This window comes from Porites lutea, chromosome 6, assembly GCF_958299795.1.
Source record: "Porites lutea chromosome 6, jaPorLute2.1, whole genome shotgun sequence".
Lineage (NCBI taxonomy): Eukaryota > Metazoa > Cnidaria > Anthozoa > Scleractinia > Poritidae > Porites > Porites lutea.
Window position 1 is genome coordinate 32,119,274 of NC_133206.1, and position 20,455 is coordinate 32,139,728.

A 20,455-nucleotide genomic window follows, 5' to 3' on the forward strand; every position below is an offset into this window, starting at 1 on the left:
CTTATTAGCTGCTAGATGTTCTGTGGGTAACCCATCCTCTTTTACATTTAATGTTTTTCCACAATGTATTTTTTTCGTACTCGATTCATACCGCCAGTGATGAACGAAAGTTGCGTGTTTTTGTCATTGTATTCAGGGAGCTCTTGGCAAGCAAGACCTCGGAAGACTGCACCACAAGCCGGTCAAAGACAGGAATGGCAGTACTCTGATTGTTGCTGTCAATTATGTTATAGTAAGTAGGATTTTAGTTGTGGTAAAGCTGCGACGCAATTGAAATTTCGGGGGCGGGGGCTCAAGAAAAATACGTTATTGGCCAAGTGTGAGGTCAAGATAGCTGGATATTGGCCACAATAACCGTCTTCCCCCGCCACCCCCCCCCCCCCCCCCCTCCTCAAAAAAAACTAGGCCAATATACAGCCATCTCGACTGAACAAGCTTGGTCAATAGACCTTTGTCACGCGGCGGCTGTTTTGTCTCAGGAGACCGACTGACTGACGGAAGAAATGAATGGATGAATGAACGTACGAACAAACAAACAAATAAATACGTGAATGATATACTGACTGACTGACGGAATAAATGAATGGATGGATGAATGAACGAACGATTGAACATACGAGCAAGTGAATCAACGAGAGATGGATCAGCTCTAGTAAGTTTTCGCCTGTGCATGCAGCAGGAGTGTATGAATACGTGAATGATATACTGACTGACTGGCCTAATAAATGAATAAACGAACGAACAACCGAACGAAAGAGCAAGTGAATCAACGAGAGATGGATCAGCCCTAGTGCGCTTTCGCCTGAACATGCAGGAGGTCAACCATTAAAGTGTATATTCATTTGAAAGTCGCCTCTTATTTCTTAAACGCTGGGTGATAATCAAGCCTGTAAAAGGCAAATAGCGGCATTAATGTAGTTTTATTGATTGAACTGCACGATTCAAATTGAACGTACATACACTACGACGTGATGTACCCGTTATTTATTCGTAAAATAAGTTCATTTTCTTCGTGTACTGTCATGATCAGCAGGCAAGCTCCTTCAAGCCACGCATCATGTCTTTAAAGTGGTTGTCTTTAAGTAAGCTTCAAAAGAAGATACAGACTTGTCCCCTGCAAGCAGGCTTACAGGATGAGCTGTTCTCTGCATCAGAGATGCTCCTCTCTTCCATTCAGGTCAGAACAAATCTCACTGCATAAAGCTACGGTAAAACGGGCTGCAAAATAGTGCAACTTGTTTTGCAAAAATACTGCAAAACGAGTTAAATAGCGATGCTGCGCGTTGTACCGCCTGCAAATCAAACTTGTCTCACAGCAAACCAGGCTGTGGCAGGTTGCGAAAAGTTGTTGCAAAGTCGAGAGCAGTTCTATTTTTTCTTGGAACAAAATCTGTACATGTTGCGCAGGCAAACCGGTTTTGCAGCAAGTGACGTAAGTCCTGGGTATGGCGTGACCCCCTCGTAATTTTACCCAATAAGATGTCAGTATTCACACAACTTGCAACAGTCTAATTTGTAGCAAGGAAGGTTTGAGCGTGGGTGGTAAAACGCACATCATCGCTTTTGAACTCGTTTTCCGGCAATGTTGCAAAACAAGTTGCACGTTTTTGTCGCCAGTTTTACCGTAGATTAAAGTACTTGGTAAACCGCTACTTACTTAATTAAATACCCAGGTCGTACTCAGTCAGTACACACAAAGTTCTACGTAACGTGTAGGGATGAATGAGTTTGCACATAATCAGAAAATTACACGTTCACCACGGTGAAAAGCATTGCTCAAGAAATTAAATGGCGCAAAATATACGAATTTGATCCAGGATCAAAAGTAAATAGTAGATTACATGTTTCAAGTCACTTACGAGCTTCTGTTATGTGTTACGTGTAGTCTTGAGCAGATTTTTTTTGTCTTGAAAGGCATCTGTAGTTGAAATTCACAGTCAATTCTTCATTAATTTTTCCCTTTATCTTTTAGGAAAAGATACAATATTTTGAAAACAGTAAAAAGTGCCTCGAAAGGTGAGATTACTGATTCGAAATTTTAAGGGAGGAAGTAAAACTGACACAATACTACAATACTAAAGGTGGCATTTTTTCTCAAAGATTTCGAACATACACAAGTTCTGGTAAACTAAAAAAAACCGCGCTGGCGCTAATTAATATGAAATAAAAAGCTCTTTTTTTAATTCGTAAGTGATTATGTATCACTATAGCAACGAAGGTTCCGAAAAGAATGAGTTTCAAGGCCATTTTTTCAAGAGTGAAAAGGGACCATTGAGGTTGTTTTGTCGACTAAACAAATCTGTTAGCGCTGTGTTTGGGGATGGGATGGTAGGGGGGTAGTGTGGTTTAAATCTAAACAGACATGCTTAAAATTATGGGTTAATCTTTAAGGAAGTCGAGCAAATCGGGAAAATCAAGAGAATTAGTTAATTATCACAATCTATTGAACTTGTGAAATAAATTTCAGTTAATCAACAACCTTTGTTTCTAACTTGAGCTAAATTGACGTTGAATAAAACGACATCTTGTTTCTTGCAAACGATCATATGGTCTTTTCTCTTTCTAGAATCTAATGTCATAAGTTGGTTATTTTCCTTTTTAACCCAGGGGTCTTTACATTGGGTATCTGAAGCTCAGAACGTTTGTCGATGCGATTCACGTAGTGGTGCAGGAAAACTGTCCTAATGTTCTTCCGCATGTAAAGATACGAGATAACCCTAACGTATCCAGGTGAGGAAAGTGCTATTAATTTCATTTGAAATACCCCAGAAAGTTGAAAATTATTCTGTTATTCATCATTTCAAGCAGGGGCCTGACATCACAAGATGTAATTGAGTCAAAAAAAAAGTGAGCAATCAAAAAACGTATCTTTAAAATGAGGCTTTTGGAATGGTACCTTAGAAAGTAAAGGAATAGGCTATTTCCGTGTTTAGTGCCCCAGACCTCTGTTTCAAAGCGAGGCTAAGTGCGAATCCAGTGATATGAAAGTCATTTTTTATTCTCATGCAAATAAAATCATTTTTAGAAGAAAGGTTTTTCACTTTCCTCGTTTAGCGAAAAAAGGCGTAGTGACAGAAACATGTCATCAAATGTTAGAAGTGTATTCATTTTGCGATCTTGAGAGGGCTCAACCTCCTTCAATGAAAGTTACCGTGTTAACTTTTCTGGTGAATAAATGTACAATAAAGTTTCGTAGGGTATCTTTTTTTTTTTTTGAGAGGATATCCTCAAACCTAGAGGGTCTCTGCACTGAGAATCGTCCTGAAACGTGATTCAAACTCGTGTAATTTTTCCGTCCGCAGAGAGGAATGGCAGTGGCTTCAAACACTAGAATCCTTGAAGGTGAGTTGGTTTACCAGAAGAGGGGTATGGTGCCAATATGTGCCAATATTGCCTCACAACAATTTCGATTTGCGTATGCCCGTTTAAAAGGCGCTTGTATTTTTATACACATCAACTTTTTTTCGAAATTTCGAACATTTGAAACAGCTGAAAGAACTGAATGGCGTAGATAAATTAGGAACTGAACTGGAAATTGCTCAGAACTGAAAACCCCTTAGCCTTTCCTTCGCAAAAGAAGACATTTGTGTATACACGAAGTCAGCGGTGCCAGATGTATCATCGCGTGCGTGTAAACTAATTTTATATAAGAAGCCTCCAGAAACAAAACACAGATGAACACAGAATAGCAAAGCTGCGTATTAGGAAAGATTTCATTCTTGGGGCAGGCGTTAAAAAGGGGAATGGGATTTTTAGTCGTGAGAAGCGCGGAGAGAGCGCGAAGCGTGAAAGGCACGTCCCTCACACGCACCTCTAGATCCCGCGCGTGCAGCTTCCCTTTCCTTTTCTAGCTGGCCACGCAGGCTAATGAAACTGGGACGTAAAGAATACAGAAAACAACGAAGACTAATAGAAAAGGGTTTTGGCATGTTTATAATCAGAGTACACCTTTTTTTTTTTTGTAAAGGAGGGAATACAAGATCCATCAAAAACGGCGCATGAATTTCAAGGTCTAGTGGCCAAAGCCGCCGAGTCTTTAATGGAAAAAGTTGGAATCAGTAAAGAGGTATGCTGCTTACTGACAGATGATTGAAGAAAATCTTCGCTGTTAGAACAAATTGACCTTAAACTGTTCGAAAGAAAGTCAAAATTCGTTTCTTTTTGTCAAGCTATTGAAAAGAAGAAGCTTATAGGAAAGTCGCGTATTTTTGTACAAAATTTGGATTATTTGTTTTGGTTGCTGCTATTGTTTCATAGGGCGAAAAGGTCATTCTAGATAAGCGATTAACGTCATGATTATTAATTTAAAATTCAAGATGGCCAAAATTCCGATCCAATTTCTTTTACGTTTACACTTTTTTCCACTTCTTTCCAAAATTGACACAGACGCCATCTTGTACAAAGTGAAAGGAAAAATAAATTGTCTCGCCTTAGGATATTATTTACATCTTCAAATGTTTGGTTGTAAACTTCCAATACAAAAACAGAGACAGAGAACCAGTACTTATCAATAGTTTACAAGTGAAAGGCCACATTTCATAGCGTACTGAGCAGAACTGTACTGAAGCGAATTGTTTAGTCGCTCATTCGACTTGCTTAAAATATAAACAAGACTTTTTTTGTTGATTTGTTGCCTATACTGCAGAGGTGAGTCTTTTCGTGTTCTTTCTCTGTTTGTTAGGCGTCGCAACTTCACAGAATATACGACCGTGAAGTTGTTGAACTGGACGAGAATGTTTCATTTATTATCGTGTTTCCCCCTCCTGAGGAAGTGTGCAGTGCACCAGGGCAGCAGGACTCGCTGTCAGCGCAGAAAAACTACATCTCTCTGTCAGTTCAAACCTTTGAAATGAGTAAGTTGTTGGTACTTTGCTCAGTTAAAAGAGCTGCATGTGTCACGAAATTTATCAGAATCCAAATGATGGGTACTGCCACCAAACTGAGTAAAACTTAAAAATAGAGCCGTTTTCGTATGATCTTGAAATGAAAACGCGGGAGCAAAACAAAAACTACAAACGAACGGAAATAGAGCAATTTGATTGGTTTCGCTGCGTGTTCGTTATTTGTTTAATCAGCCAATGGATGAAAAGGTCAAAACATGGACTCTTCGTTTTCCCACCAAAGAAAACCCTAGTATGGAGAAGGCATTGTTCGATTGGCCAGTCGTGTTGCAGTATGACGTCAAAGCGAAGTACCGATTGATTTCTAGAAAGTTCTTCGGGCATGAAGTTTTTTCGTCCGGGCGTTCGCTTAACCAACCAAAAGCCACGCGCGTTTGAATCCGTTCGATAAACCAATCAAATCGCTCTATTTCCGTTCGTTTGTTGTTTCTGTTTTGTCCGCGCGTTTTCATTTCAAGGTCATACGAAAGTCGCTGTAATAGATACCGCCCTAAAACAGCCACCTAAAGCTCGTTGGTGTGATTCTCAATTTAGGGGGACATCTCTGCTGCGGTCGCAGCAATGTCCGTCGTAGAAAGATTTGGCTGTATAGCAAAATAATCCTGGGAACTAACAAAACCACAATAACATTCTGCTGCCTTAGGTTTGTTTTCATCCAGACTCGCAAATTGTGTGGATACCAAAAGGTCATGGCCCCTTCTCCCCCGTTCCCGTAGGTTTGCTTATATTTAGACTCACAAATCATCGGGGCTACCGAAAGGCTATGGCACTCCTTGTCCCCCTCCCCCTCACAGTTGATTGAGGAAATTCTAAAGACGACTATAAGACGACTGTTTGTTTGTTTGTTTTTCAGTTCACATGTACACATACCAGCAAGAATTTATCTGTCATTATTCTCGACTCTCGTCAGTTTTGGATATGGACACTGTTATTTCACAGCAGTCACTAAGAGAGGTAGCGCACAATTTGTCAGTTGAATACGCAACTTTTGCAGTAGTGCAATGGAAACTTGAAAATTTTACGACACTCGCTACTTATTTGCTACTGATTTTGATATCATAGTTGTTGTGACCTAAACCTTCTCGCGCGTTTGCATTATTAGCTTCGGCACATGTGAAGTTCGACGTTTTAAAAAACCCTTAATGATCTGTCGTTCTTTTTCCTTCTTAATCAAGGCATTTTCAGCTCGTGAAGTACAGCTGGCTAAAGCTCGACAGGACCAGCTTTTAAATTTTCAGCGGGTGAGTAAGCAAGTAGTTAATCAAGCCTTTCCTGGCAGAATTATTTTCCCAAGGTTTTGGGAAGCAAATTGTGCGGATCTTAGGGTAGTGCGCATGAAAGTTTTGCCCACTACCGGGGCTCAAAAAATACTCGAATTCAAGAATACTAAGTTGCATGAGAACAACATGGTCACATAATAAAGCAGGAAGGGTCCCCCAGCCTCGTTGTCACCTGTATCTGTAAAATGGGCTATTCAATTGTGTGATATGTTTATGGAATATTTTTGTAGGAGTTAGACGAGACATGGCAGGGAATGCGGTGGATATTAGACGCGCTTCATTACGCCAGAGATCGGCAGGTCCGAGGTGGAATACCGCTGGTCGAAGTGTTCGACTATTCGCTCTCTCATGGTGATGGCCAATGTTGCGTTTGTTCGTCAGATTTGAAGGGGAAAGTACTTTGCAATGGGCGGAGTAAGTTAATTACATTATGCCTCTCTCCTCCACCTCGATTTCTATCGTCGCCCCGCTCGTCTCGTCATCCTCCCTACGACACAAAAAGGGAGCTTAAGCAACGATGACGGCGACGGCAACGAGAACGGCAAAAAACCAATAGGTTTAGGTAGCAAAAAAACAACTTTGCACGTGCATCACGCTTCTTGGTACATTTCTATCGGCCGTTGTTGCACGACTACAACGTGAAAGTGCCTAATTTCACGTTTTGTCGGGGACGGGAACACATCTTCTTTTTCTGAACTTTGATACAGTCCTCTAAAATTCAACTCCCAAAAAGCAATTTCCAACATTTGATGAATTAAACGAGATGGAATAAACGCGATAACGTTTGAAGCAGCGCGAATTCACTCGTTGTAGCTTAAGCTCCCTAAAGAGGCCCTTTCGGAGGAGAGAGAGTTGATACTTTGTGAATGCAAAAAAAGACATATTCTTCCCAGGGCAAAACCATTCCTAGCAAATCGATCAGTTTTTTTAAAACATATTTAAAGTTGGTAGAGCTTTAAGGGCCGATTACCTGCGAATTTCAGCCGAATTTGAGCCTGGGCTGGTCCGCCCCCTGAGCCGAAGTTTTGTTGCGATTACTCGACGAATTTCAGCCGAGTTTAACCAAGAAGATAAGCTAAGGCTACGTCCGCACGAATCCGGATACTTTTGAAACCGCTTACTTTTATAAACGAATGCACCTTCCGTCCACACGAAACCAGTGAATCTGGACACCTAAAAGCATCTTTTTGAAACCGGTTTAAGGACCCGTCCACACGAATCTGGATTAAAAAATAAGCGGGTTTAAAAATGTCCGGATTCGTGTGGATGGGGCCTAAAGACTGACGTTTTCTTGATGTTGATGTTATTGTTTTTCTGCACTAGTTTAAACACGTGCGTTTTAAAGCACGTGCAAAGGTGTTGAGCGTGCAGAGCTGTCAAAGCGCGTGCTCAACGGTTGTTTACGATTCTTTAAACCCCTCTGTCTCTACAACGTTGGTAATTTATTCTTCGTTGAACAAATGGCAACAGGAAACAGCTTTATACAATTAATTAAAAAATACGATGGAGTCCTTGCAATCAGGTTTTCAACTTGAGCAGTTGGATGTTAAAACTGAATTTAGTTTTTGGGGTTGTTTTGACCACTCAAGTTACCAACATAAACGTAGAACCACGTTTTTGAGCTGCTGTTGCCTTATGCGCTTACTGGCCCGATGAGTCACGATGAGGATGAAATAAAAACGGCGTTTATATTTTAGCAGTTCACGCATGAGTCGTTTCATTCATGGTATTAATACTTGAGATTAACTATTTGTCAAGTAAAGAAGAAGTTTACCTCAAACTTACCATGTGTAATAAGCTATTCCATTGCCAAAAGACATGAGTTGCCAGATAAAGATCGAGTGTCCAGTGCAAGCCTATTTATTGTGCGTTTATTGTCCTCAGGTTCAGTGGTGAATAGTCCAAAACTTGGCGTGATTCAAATTCATACGGCGGGAGAGACCAGCCTTCCTAACGGAGCATCTGTTACGGTAAAGTAAAGGAAACGTTAGCTACAACGCCGGAGACAGCAGCGAGAGCGTCAAAAGCGCAATAGGTTAACAAACAAAACAAAAAAAAAGTGTGCTGCACGTGCAGCACACATTTTTTGCACGACTGCGACGTGACGTAATGCGGCGTTTTACGTAAACACATGACAATGATAATCTGTGCGTGTTGTCCTTCAGCAGCAGACAGCATTGGAAAATAACAATATTGAAAATCAAATGAGTCCTTTAACTGCTGTTAAATTGAAATAAAAGTTAGAAATCCGAGCTTTCTCCAATCGACGGCACCATTAGGGATTTCCTTCTTCTTAACTTGGGTGGTTCCCTGAGAATTCATTCATTCATTCAGTCCGCCATTTAACGTCGCATTAGGAAATTCCAGTTCGTAGTTGTGCAGAAGGAGGCAAAGAAATGCACTAAAAAGTATGATGAACGTAACAGAGTTGTATTTTTTTTTCACGTTGTGGTTGCGTCGCCGTCGTCATTTAGTGAGCTCCTCATCTCCTGATACTTAAATGTAGATCACACTGCCTCAACTGCTGAACTACTCGGAAATTTTAGGTAGACATGAAGAGATACGTTGATAGGGGGAGAACTCAGTTCAGTAACTGCTTTTTGCTTGAAACGTTACTTGGCGTTCGTAATTGAGGAGGATTCAGAATATCAAAACAGCTACTCACGTTATTGACGAAATATCCCGAGCATAGCGTCTTCCCACTCAAAAGAACCGCATTTATACATGGAGTGATTGATACTGATATCGTATATGACACATCAAGTGTCATTTAAGATCGCGGGGGAAGCGGATCTAGAAACATTGCGCGAGAACCGCGTGGGGCTGGGGAGAGACGGGGTATTAACGGGGTTTGACTGTAATGAGGAGTCCGTATCAAGCCGGTGTCCGTTTAACCCTTTAAGCCCTAAGAGTGATCAGCATCAAATTTCTCCTTGTAATATCATTGTTTGTGAAAGAGAGTGGTCATGAGAATTACGGACATGATCACACAAGATGAATTTGTTTGATATTTTATCAACTTCTTCCCACTACTTCTGAAGGAGAAAGTGTAGGGGCAACAAATGAGAATTCAAATTTTGATGTTAGGGTTTAAAGGGATAAAGTGCCAACTATATTTCTATTTTTCTGTTAGCTCCATGTCACTCCCAACACAAGGGCAGACCAGGTAGTGAAAATGGTCGTGCAACAGCTTCACAAGAAATGTCAAGACAGGGACAAATCTGTGCCACGCCGGCATACACAACTTTCCGAGCAGAAAACAAAAGACTTGTGTTTAGTGGCGGTAATTGGTGGACAGGAAAAGTGTTTTAAAGACGATTTTAAACCCCTTCAACTTCAGAACCCTTGGCGACGAGGAAAGCTGTTTCTGAGGTTACGTTCAGAGGCTCTCGCAGCATCGTCTTCTGGTTACTTTACAAGCGTTTGACTAATATAGAGTAAACAGTAACCGTCTGTTTATAAAATAGTTATAATTTATTATGAATTAAGAGATTTTCCCCCCTAAGATCTATAGGGGTCCATCTTGTACAGATTAACCTTTTGGTTGCTGAATCCCCAAATACCTTTTTTTACTATTCGCTGATCTCTAATGTCGTTATGTATACGCACCATTGAATGTCTGCTGGAAATAACACGGCAACATTTAGGCTATGTCTGCACTATACCGATTGCTTTTACGTTGGAGTGTCAACCAGCATATGGGAAAGGGGTGTCTGTTCGCGCATGAGAATAGTGATTTCAGCGCGGTTTCTTTAACGGAGCGAAACGCCGCGCGGGATAGGTTTCTCTGCCACTCTTTAGCGCAGTGTGAATAGAAGTATTCTCACTATAGAGTGTTTTCACTCACGTGACCAACATCTATGCAAATTTTTGGAACAAAAGAAAGATTTTGCATAACTTAAGAAAAGAGTTCAACTCCGACAGGATTGGTTTGGGACACCAACATGATCGCCGTTTCATTGTTTGGAACACCAATATGACCGCCGTGACGTCATGTGAAAACACTCTATACCCGAAAGGTTTTAATGTCGACATAAAAACGGTGTACGGTGTAGTGTAGACATGCCTATGACTGTGTCTACACACATGTCATTAACGTATACAAACGTCTATCCACAAGTAGACTTGTAAAGCACTTTAAAAGATGGCCTTCGTATAACAAGTTGGAACTTGTTCAACGGAAGAGAAACTTGTCTCCATTTTCGGTTCTTCTGTTCCAGGCGTTTTGATAGAAGGGAAAATGGCACTCCTCTTTATCTGAAATCCTGGGACAGGAAAAAATGTAGCCTGTGAAAACAGCCGACATTGCTCGACACCAGGAATGGTTTCCCCGCGAAATACCATGCTGATGACGTGTCACCAACCTGTTTGGGATAGTGCTTCTGATTGGTCATGCCTCAAGGGAGATTTGCCTCAACCAATCAGAAGCACTATGAAATTTCTGCGTTCGCTCCTCGGACTTTATGCGATCCACCCAAATCTGATTTCGCCTGGTTTTTGCGGTTATTTAAGCGGTAAATAATTTATGTTCGTTTGAGCGAAGCGAATGAGAACGTAAACCACTTTTATGAGTTTATTGTTGGATTTGGTGTTGTAACTGTTAACATTCGTTTTTAGAATCGTGCTCTTGCTTTTGTTGTTGTTGTTGTTGTTGTTGTTGTTGTTGTTGTTGTTGTAGTTTTGTTTTTGCCCAGTTCTCGTTATATTCGAACCTTTCGGTACGATATTATTGGTGTTTTCAGAAACTTAACTATAAAATGTCTTTCAAACAGTATTTTTGCGTCGTTATATGAGGGCCTTTGTTTTTTACCTACGTTTGAACGCAACCCCTTCACTCCATTTACGTTCGTTTGATCATCGTTTAAAGAAATGTTCTTATGCTTGGAAAAACTTACTCTTGACTCGTTACTGAAGAGAAAATATGAAAATAAGAAAAATGTGCAGGGCTTCAGCAAGATAAACTTAGATGGCAGGTAATATTCATACGTGTGTTACAAATCTCGTCTAGATGGAGGAGATTTGTGGCAATCTTGTGCAAGCTTTTATCAGAACACAACCAATTGGATAAACCCTAGTTAAGCAAGATGGGCGAATCCATCGTGAAAATTAGACCTAACTTTCAAGTGTAAGTATAAAGACAGAAGTTGATGATAAGACTATTTATGAAGTTTAGTATGAAAAACCGTAATAAACAAATAATATTATGTGAGATTTGTACATAACCAAAGTTGTGCAGGCCATAATAAAGAGTATTGAATTATTTTTCTCTTCTTCAATTGCTGACTTATTCCCTCTTAAAGCTGAATTTGGTGCACTGTTTGAGGTTTGTCAAACAACGGATTTATAGACTGGTAAAAACTTGGTAAAAACATGTGATTGAAAATAGTAAGAGGGGGGTCACCGATCGTTGCTCTCCGCGAAAGTCATATCTGGCTAAAATCGGACAAAACAAGACCCAACCCATACCCTTTCCCCGCATAAAATGACTTACAACGTAAACAAGACTACCTTTAATTCTTCTATTAAAAAACTGTTTTTTTTAATCCACCAAAGCGGGAGCCCATTTCTGACCAAAGAAATTGGGCAGTTGTTGAGTGAATATTTTGGTCACGTGGTACCTCACGTGACCAAATTACCTTTTCCTGTTCTGGGCAAAGTACTAAATGACCGGCCTAGTAGATTCCAGGTTTGACTAAGCCGCGCGCCTGGGTACTTTTGCGCGTTGACGTCACCTAGGGAGTCTCGCGTCACTCGCCCACCTCTTCCCAGACTTCACGCAGACAACAGGGCAAGATAGCACGCCTTGGCACTGGGCTGCCGAATGACGCCTTAAACTCCTCGAATGCAGCCCATTTCTTTCCCTATCATTATGTGAAATCATACTTCAAATTTTGTAGCAAACTCTTGTCTTGTAAATTTCAGAAACTTCAAAACCGTGCGGACCGCTTGCAAAGCCCGACTAAATTATTTTATAAGTAGGTTGAGTACGATCGTCCGGGTGAACCTACCTTCAGTTGTATCAAGTCAGTTGATAGTATTAAACTCTGGTCATTGACCGGATTGGTCCAATTAAGTCGCGATGCTATTGGTCGTCTTTCAGTGAAGCCGTGACGTTATTGGCTATGAAGACTCGTGATGTCATTGGTGCGTTTCGATCAGTCTGTTGTCACCGTTAAACAGTCGTTTATTGTCTCTTCAATTGTCAGTTGTCCAGTCGGCAAATTGTCAGTTGTATAGTCAGTTGTGACTAATGCCAATGTCATTGTCAATGTCATGTCATGTCAATGTCATGTCAATGTCAATGTCATGTCAATGTCATTGTATTAAAACTGTGAATCCATTAAATTAATTTGATACCAATAATCAATATTAAACAAAAACCAAATGCTATAGACAAATCACCCAAACGCTTGACGTTTGACTACAACAGCTCTTAATTTAATGATCTCAACTTACTTTCTTTTCTTTTGCGGGGTACTTAGTATCACATCACTTCATTTTTACTACTTGATTATCGTATTTTGTACATGTATCGTATCTTTTTATCGTGCCTTGTAATTTAACATACGGAGGAGATTTTTGCCTGCAAATATGGTATTCACTTGGACTTTTAGCCTGCGACCAAGCTCTTGACTCAAGAAGCTTAGACAATATAACATTTCAAATGTATAAGGATAAATCATACTTAGGAGCTTATTAGTCCTCGGCTATTGACATCTACAAAACAATTACATATTTGCCAAAGGTTAACTAAAATCTAAAAGTAATAGAATTTCCTGTGTCGAGCTGTGTTCTACAAGTCTGATAGTCACCAACTGCAAATGGAACCTTTATACAAACAGTGTCTGGACTAAGATTACACCTATGCGGAAAGTGCGGGATCCTATTGTGTATTATAGGCTCCTTTTATGGTCAATAAGCTGTTCCCTAGGTAATAGAGAGAGGTGTGACGTCACGTTACCATGGTAGCAAAATTTCTGGATCACAACAATAGGAAGCTTAAGCAACGACGACGGTGACGGCAATGAAAACGGCAAAAAAGCAATAGTTTTATATTAGCAAAATAACAACTTTGTATGTGCATCGATCACGCGTTTTTGTACATTTTTTAGCCGTCGTTGCACGACTTCGACATGAAACTTCATAATTTCACGTGCCTGCTTTACAGAGTAGGTGAACACAACAGAAAATTTTTTCTTTCTTTTTTTAAGCTTAGATTCGGTCTTTGGGACTCAACCCCAGAAAATTTCGCCAACATTTGACAAATTAGATGACACTGAATAATTTCGATGAAGTTTGAAACAGTGCGAATTCTCTTTTTAAGAGAAATTTTCGGTTTTTTGACATCCAGAAATTTTGCTTCCATGGCAACGTGACGTAACGACTTCTCGTATGTGTGCAACCACTATTAGAATGATTACCACCTCTGAGCCTATACTAGTGTGGTAATTTAGGCAACTGAGTTCCATCATGACCTGGCCTCAAAATAGCGAAACGAGGGAAGTATTATGCCCAAGGCGTTTTTCTGCAGTATGCTTTCCATCATAGCTTGCTGGCAACAATGTCACCCAAATTGCTAATATTCGATTGAGATTGAGCATGGATTGCCAAAGGAGATGGAGATGATCAAGTTTGATTGGTGGAGTAACTGTCAGTAATCACGTAGATGGTTTCTGACTGGCACATACAATTCCAGCTACTGTATGGGTGCCCTGTGGCGCAACTATTGCGGATTTTGCGCACTGATGATCACATTCTGTGTCCACGTCACTTGCCATCGCATTAAGGAAAATAAAGGGATTTCTTCTTGTAAAATATTTACTTTTTGGCTCAAGAAAATGTTCGTCTTTGACACATAATGAACCGGAATCCATGACCGGTGTCATAAACTGCTGGAGGGAACCAACGCAACTTTATTTGACGGCAAACGCCCATAAACCAGCTTTTGAACATGCATAGACCATGAGAATTATAGGGAGAATGGGTGAATAACTCAGTGACTGGTCCGATGAATTGTGGAAAGTTTTGTTCCAGGTGCAAAGCAATATCTCCCTTTGTTGGCTCATGAAACTTAAAGAAAGACCATTTTTTAGAAACACCATATAATAGCTCGACTTTTGCGCTGTCTTCGTCCCACTTGTTTTCTGGTGTGGACGCATCTTGAGATGTGTTAAAATTGTCCCATAGTTTTGTAATTGTACCCAAAGCAAAAACGTTTCCTTCCTCTGCATCAAAAGTGGCTGTCAGTTTGCCAGTTTGGATGGCAATAAAGTCATTTTCAACTTGCCAAATATCATTCACCCATTTATGAGAATGTGAAGTATCTAGCAGTAATATGAGTCTCGCACCTGTTTCGGCATTTGTGTTTCCCCACCATGTTAAGATGCTGTTAAGTGAGAGTGTCTTGTTCTCTTTAAGCAGCCAGTCACCATTATCCTTCACATGTCCACTGTAGTAAAGAATGTATGTGTCATAGTGCAAACTCGCTTGGGAAGGAAGAACACGTTGATGAAAAAATGAAGTTATCTTTTTCTCTATTTCGTCAGCTGAGATACCACTTGGCAAAACGTCAGCACCATAGTCGTAAATCATGTGTCTCGAGAAAAATCTAGACACTATTAAGGTAAGTTCTGTTGCTTTGGTGTAGACAAATTGGAAAACACTTTCTGCAAGACCGATTACTTCCCCAGTAGGGCTGTACTTACAATCAGGTACGACTATGGAATAACCGATTGCTGTTCCTCCCACAGACTTACCAAGATTGTTTATGAAGTCATGCACAAGTAACTCTATAGGAAGAACAATAAACATCATCCCGATGAAGCATGGATTTTTTCCCTGCCACGATGATGCAATTACAATAACTGTTGAAATTATCGTACAAAATGTAACATTGATTAAGACTAGACATAAGTGCCTGACTCCCTTTGATGCCATTATATGAGACATGGCGCTATCACTGAAATTTCCCGTTGAGTCTGCAATGTTAGCGCATTCCTCAAGCTTTCCAACAAATCTCCAACAAGTTAAAATAAACATAATATGGATTGGCACCCAGTAAAAGGACATCAGTACGAAGATGAGCTTTCTATATACTGGCAGATCAGGTTCATAAAAAAGCTGCATGCCTGATACATAGAAAAGGACTTCCAAAACCACAATTGCAAGTATCTGTAATCTGTGAGCCAAGCAACCGTAAAAGATAAATTTCTTCCAGGTCCCTAACAAAGACAACCTTGAGAAGTAAATATCGATAACTGATTCGAAGAAAAGATGGACAATGAAACATAATAAAATGTATGGGTTGTAATGGACATCAATGGCTGAAACGAAATGCACACTTCCCAAAAAGCATAGACAGCAAGCACTCAAAAGGGTCACGCTTGACTTCATATGAAACGCCATTAGGTGAACTGTGACTGCAACAGTCTGAACAGTTATTGTTAGCATGCTTGCAAAGTGCATCGTTCCAGTAGTACACAGAAATCCCACAAGATACATGCACTCCTCTGTTGAAAGGAAGATCGATTCATAAGAAGCTGTCCCACAGATTCTTACAGTAAGAGTTTTGAGGACATAGAATCCTGTGCTCGTTATTACAAGAATATCAGTGCTATCCAAGTCTTGAAGAGAATCTATTGGACGATCGAAGGCAATCTCTGTAAAGGATAAAACACTGAAAAGCACGCCCATCCAAAGATGACTGAGTACTTTTCCAAAACGTTTGCATTCGCCTAAATAAGTGACTAACGAAATCAACACAATCCCAGAAACTATGATCACAACAAGAAGAATACTGCCATCTGTCGTGTGATGAGCCCATCGCTCTTTGATGCCAGCGAAGAAGAAAAGAAATTCAAGAAAGTAAAAGGCAGAGGTGAATTTAGCAACTGTACTTGAAGCTATAGGTAACATGCTGAATTAACAAAGTCACACACTAGCGTTTGATGAATAAATTATTCTACTAGAGCGTTTCCGCGTATGAATTAGCATGTTTTAAGACAACATCTGCTTGGTTATAGGAGCTGCTATAAGGTATCAATTACCTGACAAACTTCAGACCACGAAACGCGGAAGCCAAGTAACAGAACCTAGAGAATTCATGGGAGCTTAATACCAAAAAATGACCCTAAGTTAATAAAGAAACGAAAAAAATTTGAAAAATTTATGGTTCCAGTACCACTTTCTTGTTACGCTCACTCGATCTAATAACTGCATTGTTTTGATCCTAAAGCAGGGTGTACTGCAACTTAGACGTTAAGTTCTTTTAGCCTCAACGTTCTCTTACACTGGTCGAGGTTCTAATTAAACAAGTTTGTATCCTTCAGCCGGTTATAAAACATCGCTAGTGTTTATTCAGTTAAAATCTTTTCTTTCTTAATTTAACCGCGATCGGCCACTTCCCATCTTTCACTGAAGAAGATGAATAACTTTTACCCCGCCTAGCTCTGGGTGCCCATTTTGCACGCGTTGCTTGCCCTAACAACTCTTCCCACAATCCCTGTCATATCGTGCCCAGTTTCGCGCTTCAGCGAAAAAGGAGGTCAGCAACATCAGACAATAGCGAAAATTTAAATTAGAGGTCTGTTTCAGCAAGCTCAAGTACGTGTGGGAGTCAAAATGGTTGCCACTTATTTTGCGAAGAAATTCAGCGTTGTTTCAAGAACTCTGAGCCTTTTGAGTGACCCCAGACAAATATAATTGTGAGTGAACTTTCTTCTGTAGGTAACGTGATCTGCAAGTTTCTCATAGTTCGATGCAGTTTTCTAGGGTAAGCTTACAAGCTGAAACATCTTCAATGTATTGTGTCAATTTCTTCCTTTTTCTTAAGTTTCGTATTCTGCTTGTTTCGATGTAAACTCGAACCGCTGAAAGTGCTCTTTTCCTCGTGAAAAGCAGTATATCATGGTTTTAATTTAATAGTAAGGCGTGATTTTTTAAGCAATATGGGATGTCAAAATCAACATAATCTGCATGCAGCGACACTACTTTGCATTGTAATATAATCGTAGCGACGTCAATCCATTTACTTACACATCATACGTGAGTGGACATCCTTACAGCTGTTGGTCTGGTTTTAAATTTAGTTGGCACCACCTAGATTTTGTAACTTATACGTGAAGGTGTCTTCTGTCTTGTGGTAGTGCTGTGAAGGGTACTTCGTTTGTCCTCATGGGAGCCACTGGGGCTATATGAAACCCGACCCTGTTTAGGACAAAAAGCACTGGTTAAAAAGAAAAGTTTCCAGAAAATCCAGTTTGTTCTAGTGGAAGATTCTGAAACAAACAGAATGCTTGAGAAGGTAGACCTAGTTGGGATCAATGTTTGAAACAGTGAAAGGGGAGTATTTCTCTTCCTATCAGTGTGCACCCCTACACACAGTTCTGCCACTTTAAAAACATACATCTCAAATCTAACTAGTTGCCGCCTACTTAATGGTTTTCTCCTTCTACTACAAATTTTTCGGGAGAACCATGGTAAATGTGTTATCCCTGCCTATTTATAAAACAATAATGCTATGGCAGCTTTATCTCAAGCCTAAGCCTTGAGCAGAGACTGAAGCATTTTTATCACATTTGAGCCTGACACTTTACTTCCAAAACATCCAAGCCCAAAACTCTAGGCCCCAAAACTTTGGGGGGTAATGGCACAAATAAAGCAAAATAAAATGACTGGAATGCCAGTGGAAGCTAGCAGAAGCCCATTTTTCTTGTTTGTAGAACTTGCCTCCCAGAATATTTATGGCTAAATATTGGGTACAATTTTCAAGATTTCGAGATCCATATTATCCAAATTTGAGACTTCAAAATGAGTCATTTTTCAGGGAGAGTGAGGCTCTGAGACTCTTATTTTAAATGCCATGTTTTTTGAGACTCAGGTGATATATTTTTAAGACATATCATATTTGATTGACCATTCTATACCCCTTTAATAAATAAGTTCTAAGCATCACCTTCATTTCTTTCAAATAGGGAAAAATGTCACATGAAATAAGCAGACGAGGAGATTCAAGTTTGCAGATTTCCCAGACATGGAAGTACACCTCCAATGTTGGCTCCATTCTGGCATCTGTGTTTGCTTTTATCATGGAGTACCCCATAGTCACCATGTTCATTGCCATTTTTGTGGGGCTTTCTGCTTTGCCTGTTGTGCTGTTTATGTCATTTGTGCTTTACAGTCTTCTCTTTACAATCCTTGGATTTGCATTGATTGAAGGAACACTACTGATGTTTGCAGTCTCGTTGCTTAGTGCTGTCATATTTTTTGTCTTCTTTGTCTCTGTCTGTGTGACAGTTCTGGCAATGTTGACGTGGACCTCTGCCACTATTGGATTCAGCCTAGCACAGAAGTTGCAAGGGACAGTTCAGTATTTATTTCCACATTGGAATTTAAGCTTGGAGACTTCACCAAGTCCTGTGACAAGACATTCCAAATCAGACTGATACACAGTGCTGATCGCCTGCTTTGTGTAGTTGTTTTGAATTAGCATAAGATTCTACTTACCCCTTGCCTAACCCAACATTGACACTAGTTACTGAACTTCCTCCTTAAAGCAAAATGTTGGGTTTACAGGCGAGGGGTACATGAGCAGTTTGCAGAATCTTTCGTTTCATAGGGAGATAGGGCATAGGGTGCTAGAAAGAGCAGAAAAAGGGTCACATTCAGCAGTGGAAGATACTGTAATCTTCTTCTGCCTTATGTACTTTAAAATGGCGACAACTGCTACAAATGCAGGCTATAGCAATGAAAGTATTTAAATACTGTCTATTTCTCATTAATAAGGCCATTGCTGCAAAATACTTCATTTTCCATCGCCCAATGAGGCTGCGTTCTAAAAAAAAATTGAGTGAAGGTGCTCTGAACCTGTGAAATTCAAAGTGTTCAGTGTAGGGATTTTCTTTGAAAAAAGCTACGGTTTACTGGTTGCCCAAGAGCAGAAGTGAAGCACCAGGGGCCAATGGGTGCTGCTAAAGCACAGCTCTACCCACACTACCCTTTCCTCAAAATAAAATGTGTACATAAAACTAAGCATTGTAAAACCTCTACCAGACTGACTGACCGATATCACCAAAGGTATGATAGACTGCAATTATGGGAAAAGAAGCATAAAGTAGGAATGGCCAGATCAAAGATAAAACATGGATGCTAAAGCATGGATGTTATGACCAAAACAAAAAATGTTCATTTAATTAAACTTGTATTTAAAACCAGCTGAAGATAATATTGTAAATGTTGAGGAAAGTTTAAAAGCACATTATAAGCTTTGTTTCACCTGAATTACATTGTATTAATTGTATTTAACTCGTTTAAGTATTGAGTTGTAAGATGTTTTAAGGCACCAATCATTTTTATTACTACATGGAATATACTGTCAGTGATGTTTATTTATTTTATAGCATAATAATTGCAGTTAACTATTGGACAGTTAAAAACTAATGATCTGTAAAACGGATGTTAAACAACTAGTGCAGGTAAAAAAATTAATGCAGTCAAGTCAGAACTTGCCTTTGAAGAGTAATAAACATATAACCTAGTATACAAATTTGTTGTTTATTTCCACCCAATAAAATTAATGAAACTATGGCAGTTATAACTGCAAACCCCTCTCTTACCCCAACCCCTACCTCATGAGCCACAGGTAGTCCAATCATCATTGTAGCCATTGACATAATGTTACATGGTGTGACAGCATAAATGTAAGAGTTTGTATGGGAGTGTTCAGTCACGCAGAGCAGTTCAAAATAATGTGAAGGAACTGAAATAAATATTAGCGAGCTTACACAACAAGAATGCTGATGTCCTGGACGTCATCAATAGCAACTGGAAGTTCGATGTCTTGCTTGATGGAATGCTTCTGTCTTGCACAACAAATCTGAATGGCCTTGTTTTACTACCCCAGTACGAATTTGTTGAGTCAGAACACCGAAAGAGAGAAAATATCAAATTATGGTTGCCTTTTTTGACGTCCAGGACATCAAGGTAGCTTAAGGTCCCTGATGACTGTCAGACTCCTCCTCTTGTGTGTATTACTTGTAGTTCTGTGGCATTTGGGGCCATTTCAGAGCAGTTCCAGCAAGTTTTGAGTTCACTGTTTTCCTTGCCACATATCATTTTCGCAAGGAAAACAGTGCACTTAAAACTTGCTCTGAAAAGGCCCCAAATGCCACAGAAACACCAGCAATACACAGAAGAGAAGTGAGGCAGTGGTTTTCTAAATAAATAATCAGTAGATTCCAGTAAACAGAATACCCATTAAGCAGCCACTTTCTTTCT

At 39.9% G+C, this 20,455-nt stretch overlaps 2 protein-coding genes across 6 annotated transcripts in view; one reads left to right on the forward strand and one right to left on the reverse strand.

Annotated features, from left to right (window-relative positions):
* LOC140940165 (ankyrin repeat and fibronectin type-III domain-containing protein 1-like) overlaps window positions 1-11,443 on the forward strand; it is a 35,184-nt gene extending 23,741 nt beyond the window's left edge. For 4 of the 5 annotated variants that reach the window (XM_073389067.1, XM_073389069.1, XM_073389070.1 and 1 more), the window contains 12 exons: window positions 137-232; window positions 1,031-1,177; window positions 1,973-2,016; window positions 2,608-2,730; window positions 3,303-3,342; window positions 3,968-4,066; window positions 4,682-4,853; window positions 5,755-5,855; window positions 6,077-6,142; window positions 6,412-6,595; window positions 8,066-8,151; window positions 9,315-11,443. In XM_073389067.1, the coding sequence (XP_073245168.1) occupies window positions 137-232; window positions 1,031-1,177; window positions 1,973-2,016; window positions 2,608-2,730; window positions 3,303-3,342; window positions 3,968-4,066; window positions 4,682-4,853; window positions 5,755-5,855; window positions 6,077-6,142; window positions 6,412-6,595; window positions 8,066-8,151; window positions 9,315-9,608 (1,452 nt within the window). In that variant the 3' untranslated portion in view covers window positions 9,609-11,443. The remainder of the gene's footprint in view (window positions 1-136; window positions 233-1,030; window positions 1,178-1,972; window positions 2,017-2,607; window positions 2,731-3,302; window positions 3,343-3,967; window positions 4,067-4,681; window positions 4,854-5,754; window positions 5,856-6,076; window positions 6,143-6,411; window positions 6,596-8,065; window positions 8,152-9,314) is intronic. The other variant, XM_073389068.1, reaches the window with a different exon arrangement.
* Window positions 11,444-12,531: 1,088 nt separating this feature from the next.
* Window positions 12,532-16,137, reverse strand: LOC140940506 (transmembrane protein 168-like). Its single transcript, XM_073389486.1, has one exon. The coding sequence runs from the start codon at window positions 16,094-16,096 to the stop codon at window positions 14,012-14,014; it is 2,085 nt and encodes a 694-aa protein (XP_073245587.1). The 5' UTR covers window positions 16,097-16,137; the 3' UTR covers window positions 12,532-14,011.
* Between the last annotated feature and the right edge of the window lie 4,318 nt (window positions 16,138-20,455).